The sequence below is a fragment of the Vigna angularis genome, chromosome 3 (genome assembly GCF_016808095.1).
Source record: "Vigna angularis cultivar LongXiaoDou No.4 chromosome 3, ASM1680809v1, whole genome shotgun sequence".
Classification (NCBI taxonomy): Eukaryota; Viridiplantae; Streptophyta; class Magnoliopsida; order Fabales; family Fabaceae; genus Vigna; species Vigna angularis.
Window position 1 is genome coordinate 11,194,522 of NC_068972.1, and position 12,826 is coordinate 11,207,347.

Sequence of the window (12,826 nt, forward strand, 5' to 3'; positions counted from 1 at the left end):
AATTTTGTTCTTATAACAAGGATTGGAATAATTTTTTTTACACCAGTTAGAGTTATAATGGTAGATTAAAAAATAACAAGATGTTAGTGAAATTTACACTTATTTCTATATGTAAATAATATAATGAATTTAATAAATAATAAATCTTGTTAAAATAAATTTAAACAAATTATTTTTAAATGATATTAGAAAATAAATTTTAAACTAAATTCATAACTTTACAAAATTAATTTATAAAATAAGATCTATATTCATGTATATATTATAAATTTATCGTATATATAATCGTGTGGAATCAATGAATTTTTAAATCAATATTATAAATTAAAGTCTTTTTTCTTCCTGTTAAAGTTTTTCTTTTTCTGATGAATTTTGCTCGAAGTTATAACTCAACATTGTCGCATTAAACACGATGGCCCGAAGCTGAATCTCTCTAAATAACATACCCCAGCAAACAGCTAATTCTCATAACTCTGTAATACTACACATGCATAGTGTTCGTACAGAAAATTAACTTTTAAAATTAAATTATAATTTATACAGCATCACTTGAACATCAGTGAAGCTGCGAACCCTTTCGATAACATTGGTATTTTAGCAAGTGGACATTTTCTTAAGATTATAAAGGAAAAGAGAATCCAACTATTTTACCTAAAGTAAATAATATAACAACTTGAGTGTCTGCAAACATTACATAATCACAAGAAAACTCTTAATGCAGATGCTTCTGACCATGACAAGCTACAAGGTGAATCACATGCATAACCCCAACACACGTCTTTCCCTTCAGTTGGTCATGCAGCTAAATATTACATGTGTTAATAAAAATCTACTTTAGTGACGTAACAAAACCGAGACTCAAACCTTCTACACGAGAGCCTACGTTTAAATCATTACACCATTGTTTTCACCCATGTCATGCGTACAAGCATTCAAGTGAAATAAAAAAGATGCGTCGAAACATCTACACTATTCATGGCTTTGCATTGAAGGTATAACCAGATGTTGTGGTTGCACCTGAAAATCCCAACAGATTTCAAAATTGTCAAACCTCTTAAAATAGAAGCACGTAGAACAAATGTCAACAACTGATAGCAAAGAAATCACACTCCTTATACTTGAAAGTATTTGAATTCCTATGTATGCCCAGCCAATCTTAAATGCTAAAAAGACAGTGATAAACAAAACAAGTCACATTTGATCTCCAAAGAACGACGGCTTTTTGGATGAAGCGTGCAAATAGAAATAAACAAAAAAATACTGAGCTATCTTTTCTTGCCGTTATGAATTATACTTTGGCATGTGTAGATAACTATAATCCTAGACTTTTAGCTGAAGGACAATATTAAGACAAGTACTCAGGTAGTTCCCAAGTGATTTCCAATTTAGGCACCACAGGAAACCTGATCGAAATACCAATAACTAGTATTTAATGTTGAAAGGCTAACTATGTCTTGGTTGGTACTATGCTTCAACATGAGAAACTTTAGAAAAGAACCATCTTATCATATAACCTTTTGTCCGAGACCCCAATGAGCCCATCCCATATTTTATTTACAGAATGGTATAGGGATTTTTGCTGAGGATGGAGCGAGTAATCATGTGACTAGAACTTCAATATCATGTACGATGAGGATAAACAATGACTAATAGAGATCGGAGAAGATTGGAAAAGATAGAGAACGTAGAAATGAGAAGAGAAGGAGAATGAAACAGCTCAATGAAAATCAATTCTAAGTCATAAGTTTTTAAATCAATGTACATAGTAACAGCAAAAGAAATTCACTTGCTAAGTAAAAAGCTATAATTAAATGGAGGTCTCAAATCCCTAGAGCAACTCGGTTAACTGCACATTTTTCTGTGTGAATCAAAAGTATTCCACAGCCTACCAATTCCTTTCTAGACAAAAAAAATCACGAAGTGGAAGCAACCTCTCAACAAATATTTTTATTTCTCATACACATAACCAACAATCAACATATTAAGGACCCATCAACATATTAGAACCAAAATAACAAAGCTTTTAATGAATGTACCTCGCCATACTAACAGATATGATATATTTCCATAATCCTAATGTTCCTTTAGCATACACCATTTTTGATTGAGTATTCGATTGTAGCCCAATTTTACTAAATACAATTACCATTAAAACTTGAATTTAAAGAAATTAAATTCCTCAATTACGAGCCCAAGAAATAGAAAAGAAAGTAAAGAATATTTTTTTTTAGCAAGAGTGTTGTCTCTTGTCATGTAACCCTCCTTGGGATTTCACTTGTGCACTCTTGGTCTTTTTCAGCTTCCCCATTCATGCTTTCTTTAGATTGGTACAATTAAATAATGCCAACTAACTCCTTAATTAGTGTGGGTTCATTTTTTTTCTGTTTATATTCGAGGCCTTAGGGAGTGATTGGTTTTACCCATATTCATTTATGATTTGGTAGAATGCTTAACAAAAACTATCGCTCCACACGTTGCATTGTTGAGGCTGCATCTTGTCTTATTCAAAACAATTCCAAGCGAAGTCAGCTGAAGAATGTTCTTACCGATAACTCTTCTGGTTCTAAGGTTACTTCTTGCTGTGCTGGTTTGAAAAGTATGTTTAATTGTAATTTTTGTATATATATAGTTAAAATTTATTTTTGTCAATAATGTGTAGAAAGTTATGAAGGAGTGTCACAATGAGGATGCACAATTCGCATTTGCTGTTGACAAAATCTTAGAAATGCCATCAGATCATTCAACTGATAACTGTTATTCTGGCAACGTTGCAATTCTCTACCGTAGGCAGGTGATGTTTATTGCTATCACAATTATGTACAAAAGTAATTTCCCTATTTCTGACTGAATGTTTTTTTCTACTGCCTTTCTTCCTCTTTCAGGTATCAGGGAAAGCCTTCCAAATGGCTTTCCGTGATAGGAAAATACCATTTAACATTCACGGTGTGGCTTTTTACAGAAAAAAAGGTAATTTATTTTACAATAAGATGAAACTGCATTTACATTGAACAACCATTGTTAAAACTATACATTTCTAGGCCACTGCTAATAACTATAGCCTTTCGATTTAACTATTTTAATGTCATTGTAAGTCTTTGGATAGCTTAACTTTCAGGGGGAGTCTGATTAGTTTTGTAAATTGCTATTTTATGGTCTATGTGGAGTAACCTACTGGGTATGTTGCTCGGGGGAGTTTGGTTTGTTTTGTAAATTGTTTCGCCGGTCTCAAGTAATCTCCATGTGTTTGGTTTGGAAAACTGAGCCACGTTGTTCAAACCTTTGGGAAGCAAATCATTCAGTTTTCTATTGTCTTACCTCCCCTGAAAATGTGTATACTAAATAATGTATGTTAATGATATAGTCATTAAAAAGAATAATATTTCTAGAATCTCTCAGCTAAAGGAACACTTATGCAATAATTTTCAGACCAAGGATCTTGTAAGTTTTAAATACTTTTTGGACATTGAAGTAATCCAATCAAAGAAAGATGTTGTATTTTGTCAAAGGAAATATGCTTTAAATATCCTTACAGAGACATGTATGATTGATTGTAAACCAATGGATAGCCGTATGGACCCAAATCAAAATTTAATGGCAGAGCAGGGTGAAACTTTCTCTAATTAAAAAAGATATGAAAGACTGCCGTTGGTGTTGAGTCAATTCATACATACTCGTTGTATTGATCATTGGAATTATGTCATTTGTATTCTAAGATACCTCAAATGGCTCCAAAACAAGGTCTACATTGTGAAAATAAAGGAAATTCTCAAATTTTTAGATATTGTGATGTTGATTAGGTAGGTTCTTCAATGAACCACTTTGCTACAAGTTATTATGTTTTCATTAGAGAAAATATTATTTTTTGAAAGAGCAAGAAACAAAATGTAGTTGTTTGATTAACTGAAGTTGAATATAGGACCATGACATCTCTCACTAGTGAGCTTGTACGAGTAAAATAGTTTCTCCAGGAATCACTTTGCGACAAAAATAGAAAATAAAAATGGTAACTCCCTTTAAAAGAACAAGAGCAGAACACATAAGAATTCAAAAACGATTTCATAGCTTTTTTCCTCTTTCCAAGTTTAAGGCGAAGGCACACACTCAAACATTGTATTTATTTGCCAAAAATGAAGAGGGATTGGGTAGCTATATGCCATTGATGTTTTTCATTATTCTTATTTTTTATTTTTCTTTATGGAGTATCCCTTACCGACCAAATTCACTGTAACTTTCTTCTTTCTCTATTAATGATGTTTCTGTTATCTAAAAACAAACAAAACTTGTAAAACCACGTTATCTCCATGCAAATAAAACACAGAATGTGAATAACTGACTTCAATATCACATTATCATGACATCCAGAGCTTGGGGAAATTAACCCTAACATCCCACAGATTTGGCTTATTGTCGGCAGTGATTAAGCAAATACCTAGTAACATATGGAAACAAAGAGGTTTCTGAAAGGAAGGGCATAAAAACCACTAGTAAATGTCTTAACTTCTAATATAGATCCAGCACTAGAGCAGCTTAAAAGCCCGGCAGTAAAACAGAATACATTATATATCTATATTCCTAATATACTGACATTAGTAATTGAAGAGGTTAATAATTTTGATGAAATGAAATTTTAGTATAGTCTTTATCCAGTTTAAGAAGACTTTATTAGGAAACAGGTACAAGAATCGATGAAACAAACACCAGAGACAAAAAATTATCCAGCAAGAGACGAAGATTGAGACACTTTTGTTTTATGAAGTATTCAAAAAAGCCTTTTTATTCACGGGGGTTGCCAACTGGTGGGAAAAGGGATCCAAAACTAAACAAACCAGTGAACACAAACCTGTTGGAATGAACCTCTCAATGGCTAGACAGCTTAATTAGAGTACCAATTTCAAAATCAATAAAATATCCTGAGATGTGAAACCTCTCTCCATTAATCTTCAAATTGCGTGTGCTTTTCTAAAGCAACAGGTTTCCAACAAAATTGTAACTCAATTTAGACTTGTAAAAGCTCCCTCTAAATTATATGTTTCAAAAGGACAATCTAATCTTTATGCTTGAGACACCAAGTATTCATGGAATAAAACTAAAAATTTCAAATATATTGACCAGATCTAAATGTAAAGCCACAAACTTAACATAAAAAATAAGTTAATCAAAATGATCCTCTCAAAGCTAAGAACAGCAATTGCACAAGCAACAAAGGGAAAATATCAAATTGCTGGCACTGAACTTTGCTTGTAAATATCAGTCCTCCCTCCTCTTATAAGAAATTGGAATCAATACAACAAACAATGGTGGAGGTTATGATACACTGATACTTCTATTTGTTTCACGTATTCATATTTGATACCGATATTTTCAGATACTTCACCAATATGTATCGATAAAGTATACAACCTTTTAAAGTGTTTTATAAAAGAACAATACTGCATCTAACACATAGGCATAAGCATGTATAAACAAAAAGCATTGACCTGATGAATAAAAGGGGGAAATCGTTCTCTTTATGAATCATTTCAAAGAAGAAATGAGATGGATATATTGTTCCTATATGTAAATAATTGAAAGTAAACTATAATGACAATAAGATACAATTTTGTTGCTTTTAGTAAAGTCCAAGAAGTATGTTTTTAATTTGAATTTGCAGAATTGCAATTATATATTTATTATTTTATGAATTTTTATATATTTTTAAATGTGTATCTCATGCATATAATATCCTATATATTTTTAAAATAATTGTATTGCCGTATTGTATATCTGAATCATAGTGTAGAGGGTATTCAGAACATAAAAAGCCACTACAATATTCAATTTTGCTTAATAAGAACGTGCCTATTTTTCTATCTACATAATTGGGCTTGCAAGTGCTTGCTAAATAAATGAGCATTCAGGCATTCAATAGAGAAGGAGAAAGAAAGAATATTACCTGCAAACTAATATAGTTCAGTGAACCCTGATGAACAAGCTGCCATATACATTTAACCAAAAACACGCAATGAACCAAATCATTTTTCCTTAGAGATAATATCATAAGACTAATAATTGTTGAACTAAAAACAAAATTAAAAAGGCTATTCATCCACACCTGAGAATTTTGACCTGCAAGGCCAACTTGATCTGGTCTAGCAGATCCATCACCACCTCTAGCAGATCCTTTGGTGTCACCCTATAAGAATTTGTGTCCAAACATTAACATTTCCATTGACAAAAATAGTCCAAGATAAATTACAAATAACACAACCCAAGAGGAGGACTGACTAACCTCCGTCTGTGATATTGTGCACATCCCAAAGTCAACAACCAAATAAAAAGGAAAAGGAAAAGTCAGTTAATTATAGTATAAGCAACATTATACAAGCATCCTCGTTTAAATGAAGGGGATGGAAGAGAACTTTATGAATTTTTTGCTTGAAAAGGTTCCTCGTGTACCTGGCTCAACCAGCCAAAAACCAATCCACAGTTCAAGATGGGAAGGGAAATGAAAACTGGGATGAATAATTCTCCTTAAGTTTTAATAGTGTGTGTAGGTGTGGGTGTGGGTATGTATATATATCCCAGTGTCCTATTTGTGTATCCACTAAAAAATAAAACAACAATGACAGAACTTTTATATATATATATATATATATATATATATGAACAAATAATTTATTACTATAGAAAGAGCAGACGCTGCAAACCAATATGTAAGAATCCTGAGAAACTTTATCAAGAAAGAATAAAAAAGAAAAAAAAAATACCTCTCTGTACCTTGCCAGGTACACCTTAAGGGGCTCTATGTAGTCTTCAAAACCTAAAGTGGCCATTGCCCATAACAAATCGTCTCCATTAATAGTCTTTCTCTTCTCTTTCTGACATTTCTCACTAGCCCTGCACGGAATTCAGTAACCAAAAATCATCAGAAACTCCAATTGCCAAAAAAAACTGAAAACAAATCATTCTTTGTTACAAATGTTTGATATATAATCACACTCTCAAACAACCGCCAGTTGCTAAAACAAAAATTAAAAATCAAAAATAAAAATCGTGAACTCAAACTTTTGTTATCTATAGTTTGGAACTAACTCGCTGGTAATGAAGCTGATAAACTCAGAAACACATTCCTGCATAGTATCTTTGGCGTCTTTAGCAATCTTGCCGTTGGGAGACAGACCCTTCTTCATGATGCGGCTGATATTGGCAATAGGAAGGAGGCGGTCTTGTTCCCTGGCACCAGACGACGAAGCTCGCGGGCTCTGCTCGCCCCCACTGTCGTGACTCGGGCTGACTGGCACATCCGACATCTCACAAACCCTACAAAACGCAAGGATTTAACAGAGAAACAAAGCGTGACAAAGGAAGAAAGAAAAAATGCAGAGTCTCTTGTGGATGTTTGTTTATAGACATGGATGAATGTGGGTGTGGGAAAGGAGAAGGAATGGATTGATTGGTGATGGAAAGTGAAGGGTGGGTGAGATCCGAGATGTGACATGGGTGGACGATGTTTAACAGAGCAAAGTTAAATTATTACCGGTATGGGAGTGAGAGAGGAAGGAGGAGAATGGGAAATGGTGGTGGTTTTTGTATTTGGCGCGAGAAGGAGACCGATGATTGGTGGAATTGGGTTACAAAAACAAATTTATGCAGACAATAAGACACAGAACAAAGACACACTCAATTTCACTATTTTTACCTAAGTTCAATATACACCTTCCACTTTTCAACATTGTTCCCTCAATAAATTATATGCACAATCTTCAGCTTTTATAATTTAATTTACAATGTACAACTGATTTAAAACTATATATATATATATATATATATATATATATATATATATATATATATATATATATATATATATATATATATATATATATATAGTATATGTGTGGGTGAACTAATTATACATTACTGTCTTTTTATTTATAATCTAATTTAGAGTAATATATAAAAATAAGTTTGTAATTTATTTTAATATACATTATATTTTTACAATTTTATCAAATAATATATGTTTGGTTAAGTTCTAATAGGTTGAAAATTTAAAAATTTTATATTTAAATTTTTTTAATTGTGTGACGTCATTGTATTTGTTTTTATGTATTAAAACATTGTAATGTTCTCTTATTAAAAAAAATGTTGTGATTAAAGTAAGGTGATATTAATTTAAAACATATTAAATAATAAGATTGTTATATTTTGTTTTATTTTTACTTTCATGTAATAACTTATAATTATTAATGAATTGTAATTATTATTAATAACGTAGATGACAGATATTATTTTTTATTATATAATACACTTTTAATAAAAATAATAAAAATAGTTTTTATTTTATATTTTTTATATTAATTATAAAATATAGCACTTATAAAGATATAAATAAGTAATACATGAAATCAAATGAAAATGTTATATATATATATATATATATATATATATATATATATATATTTTTTATTTTTTTCTCTCTCCTTATTATGATGCAATCACATGTAGTTATTAATGGACTGTTCTAGTCATCATTAATATGGTGAGAAATATGATTTTTATTATATAATACATTTTTTAAATCAAAATAATAAAAGTTATTCTTCATTTCATATCTTTTATAAAGTTTTAAATTTAAGATGTTATGAAACCAATAGAAATTATATATATATATATATATATATATATATATATATATATATATATATATTTGTATATGTATATGTTATGATCATAAAAATAATTGTGTAAAGATAAAAAAAAAATGGTATGAGTGATTATATTGACAAGGTCTTTAGATTTAACTCATCAGTTTTTTCGAAAGAGTAAGTTAGTTTATACTATTTTTCTTTGATATGTCTTGCTTACTTTGTATGTGAACTTTAATGTTTTTGCACGTGTCATCTTAATCTTTTATAAGACTTTATTGAGACTGAAAGTAATCGGTTAGAATACTGTCAGAAGACAGTAATAGGTTTGTTTTGTTAGTTAGAGTTTTCTGATTTTTTTTCCCCTTTTTCCCATGAACTCTATAAATAGAGTTCCCCTTTTATTTTTTAGTAGAACAAAAATGATGTAAGAACACCATTACAGAGAATAAGAAAAGTTTATGTATTTCTTACCTTTTCGTGAAGCCTTTGTGCATATCTTCTCTTCTTCTCCTCTTTTCCTCCCAACAACCATGGTTGAACGCTTGCAGAGAGCTCCACACTTTTTCCCTCTCTAGCTTCCAGAAGAGCCTCAAGCTCTCTATCTTTCTCATTCGTGTGTGATGAAGGCAGCTTGTTTACTAAAGCCTTTCTTAAGAGATATTTTGTCTTTCGGTTCTGAGCAAGGTGGGCCTTTTGGGCTTCAGGGGGTGTTGGGCCTTATTCCCAATAGACTTAATGTTGATTAGTGGTTCTGATGGTATATTCTGGTCATGATTTTGTTGCTTGTATGTGTAGTAAGTATTTTCTTTATTTGTGGAAATTGTTTGAGGGTTTTATAGAGTTGTTGGTCTTCAAACATGTAAGAAAAACTAACTACCACTTTTAAAGTTATTGATGCATTTATAGTCTATTATGCATGTTGAATTTGATCTAAGGTTGATCGTCTAATATGGGAATTTTCCGTGTGGTGGCTCAATGAACAAGTTATTATTGTTAATGATATGTGGTTGGTTTAAATTGTTGTTTTAATCGATTGAATTAATAATGAAATTTATGTTGGGTATTATGATGGTATGTTGCTTGAATTGCTTGACTTTGTTGAAATCTGGTTATATACTAAACTTCTACGTTGTTTGAACTTAGACTTGTTAGTGAGTTGGGAATTGGACTAGGATTGATGGTTTAATGGGTGAAATCTTGTGGGGATTGTTTTTAGAGTGAGCTTGATGTTATGAGTTTGTGTTTGTGTTATCTAAAACTTAGGTAGTTCCTTAGTTTGCTGAAATTAGGTCTTTAGTGTGCTTATTGTTGTTTGAGGCTTTGATGTGTTGTTTGACTAAGTGGTATGGTGAGTTTAGTTTAATTTGGTTATTTTGGTACGTTGAGTTGAGTTAGGGGTTTTGAATCATTTATAGTAATTGGATGTTGAAATGTTGGTACAATGTGTGTTTGAAATATGCATATGAGGTTAATTCAATCATTTATGTGAAATGATTGTTTGTTTTGAGTATTTGGGATTAGTGGTAGACTGTTTTGCAGGGTTGGAGTGACATAAATCGATAGAAATCCTATCATTAAAAATTATGGAAACTCGATGGGGCAATGATATACTTGTTAAGCGGAGTCAAAGTCAGATAACTACTAATTTGGTAGTTGTTTGACAAAAATATATTCGTTAGACGACTTTTTGGAGGTTTAAAATCATTAAGTTCTTTTATCGCTGAGCGAGCAGATTTGTCGATGGATGAGTATGTTGTTTAACCCCTTTAACTGAGCTAACATATCTATTGGTTGAACGAGTAGACTAACAAATACTTTTAGCTAAATGAAGTATGTGGCTGAGTAAAAATATTTTTTTAAAAATTTCCAGAAGTAGCTATTGATTTTAAAATACTCATAAAATATTGTTTAAACGAGTATCCAATTGATTTACTCGTGATCGATTTGTTAGTATCCCTACATTTAATCCGTTGAGTGTTCCTCCCTACACCTCACATGTTTCATTCTGCACCTCCCAATTGCCAGTTATATCCTTCATTTAATATAATCTGAAAAAGTGTAATGATGGTTTAATGATTTTTTGCATTATAAATATTACTTAAATAAATATTTAGACATGATAAATATTATTTAAATAAATAAATAATTTCAAAAACATTAAAGATTAAAAAAAAATATAAATTTCAAATTAATTACATTATAAATAATACTTAAATAAATATCAAATATAATAAAAATTAAAAATTAAAAAAGTGTTAACAAATCAATAAAAAAAGTTTAAAAAACCACAAAAACATAACAAATTAAATTTAAATTAACAAACGAATAAAAATTAAAAATAATATGCAACAAATAATTAAATAATAATTCATATTGAAACTAAAATATCAATAAATAATTATAAATTCAAAAAAATTAACAAACAAATTTAAATTTTGAAATTGAGAAAAATTAATTACATTAAAAATAAAATTTAAATAAATATCAAATATAAAAATAAAATATAAATTATAAAATATTAACCACATAATATTTAATATTTAAATAAACTAATAGAAAAATATAAAATACAAATCAAAGTAATAAACAATCACAAATCAAAAGTATTGCACTTCCATACTTCGAGCTAAGGCAGTGAAACTGCACATTCAAGTACCCCAATTGCATTTCCAAGTGTCACATTCACATTTCCAACTGAGACGCGGTGTATCTCCAATTGCAATTAGACCACAAAATTATAGTTATTATCTGTTTACTATTTTTTAATTTTTTATTTACATTGCAAAACATATTTACTTTTATTGTTTTGTTTTACAAATTTTATGATTTAATTTATAAGATGTTTCTATTTATTTATATAACATGTTATATGCTGTTTTTCAAATTTAGTTTTATGTTGTATGGTGTTTTATTTTTATGCTTTTATTTAATTGTTTTAGTTTTATGATGTTTTTTTTTCGTTATATATATTTTTATAATAAAAATGTTTAAACTTTTTTATTTAAATTATAATATGTTAACGTTTAATGTCATTATTTAACAAAATATTAACAAAAAAACTTTATAAAATATTAACAAAAATAAATTTCATATACTAACATAATAAAGCCAAAAAAGAAAACACTAAAATAATAAAGAAATAAAAAAAATTACATCAAAAATTACTTAATAAATAATACTTAAATAATTAGAAATTATAATAAAAACATTATAAATTATAAAATAAAAACAGATCAAAACATACTCCAAAACCATATAATTAAAATTACAGAATATATAAAAAATATTGAAACAAAAGTATACCAAATATTAAAATAATAAAACTAAAATATACTAACATAATGAAAAAGAAAAAAGGAATGAAAAAAACTAGACCGCATATTAAACTGCGTAAAATTAAAATATACTAAGAAAAAAGAAAGGAATAAAAGAAAAAGTCTAAACCACATATCAAACTACGTCTAACACACCCAACAACTTCAACGGCGAATATCAACAGCAATTACGGCGACTAACAATCATACTTCCAAATACAATTCCCATCAGCATCTCCAAGTGCGACACCATCCGCACTTCAAGTGCAACGGGTCTTAAAAAATAGACTAGGAACATCTCAGCTGCTTCTTACAAGTCATACATAAGTTTCTATTACACTTTAAATTATATTTATTATGTAACATGTTTTAAAATAATATATATTACATTTCTACAAATTTTGTTCTGATAAATATTTTTATATTTTTTATTTATTATTTTGAACTATCATTTCTTATAAAAAACATTGTTAAAATTTTAGAAATTTCTTGTGACCACTTACAAGAGATAACTTTTTAATATGAGCGAGTGAAGATACTTTAATATAAAGTGGTATGAAGTTAAAAATCCAACTATTAAAATATAACAATTTATATTCGTTGGACTTTTCATCACCCGAAGCTTATATATTTTCTATTTATCATTTACTTAAGTTTAAATACTTTATAAAATTCCATAAAATACTCTTAAAAAAATTTTCAAAAATTTATTAAACTCTTTTTGAATTTTACTGTGACTTTGTAAAAATCCAAATTACAAAAATCTTAACATTTTAAACATATTTGAGTCATTGCAGTCCAACATATATTTTAAATTATGTAAGATGTTCTCATGTAAAATAATATTTTGATTTTGACATACCAACCCATTTGCCCTTTTAA

General features: G+C 29.3%; 1 protein-coding gene and 1 long non-coding RNA gene across 3 annotated transcripts; one reads left to right on the plus strand and one right to left on the minus strand.

Annotated features, from left to right (window-relative positions):
• Positions 1-619: 619 nt before the first annotated feature.
• Positions 620-9,256, minus strand: LOC108323697 (nuclear transcription factor Y subunit B-1-like). 2 transcript variants are annotated; one of them, XM_052875052.1, is made up of 6 exons: positions 9,102-9,256; positions 7,072-7,299; positions 6,747-6,876; positions 6,092-6,172; positions 5,933-5,971; positions 620-1,017 (listed from the first exon to the last, which is right to left on the minus strand). In XM_052875052.1, the coding sequence occupies exons 1-6, from the start codon at positions 9,239-9,241 to the stop codon at positions 970-972; spliced, it is 666 nt and encodes a 221-aa protein (XP_052731012.1). In that variant the 5' UTR covers positions 9,242-9,256; the 3' UTR covers positions 620-969. The 2 variants fall into 2 exon arrangements, with proteins under 2 accessions (XP_052731012.1, XP_052731013.1); XM_052875053.1 differs by lacking the exon at positions 9,102-9,256 and adding an exon at positions 7,517-7,698 and having other exon boundaries at positions 623-1,017.
• LOC128195939 (uncharacterized) lies at positions 2,490-2,952 on the plus strand. Its single transcript, XR_008247890.1, has 3 exons — positions 2,490-2,568; positions 2,660-2,791; positions 2,883-2,952. It is a non-coding gene; the product is annotated as an uncharacterized LOC128195939 (long non-coding RNA).
• Positions 9,257-12,826: the final 3,570 nt, after the last annotated feature.

Coding starts and splice junctions, on each gene's coding strand:
- LOC108323697 (XM_052875052.1), bottom strand. CDS start 9,241: ATGAGAAAGATAGAGAGCTTGAGGCTCTTCTGGAAGCTAGAGAGGGAA. Junction 7,300..9,101: donor CACAAAGGCTTCACGAAAAG/GTAAGAAATACA, acceptor TGCGTTTTGTAG/GGTTTGTGAGATGTCGGATG. Junction 5,972..6,091: donor TTGCAGGTCAAAATTCTCAG/GTGTGGATGAAT, acceptor TGTATATGGCAG/CTTGTTCATCAGGGTTCACT.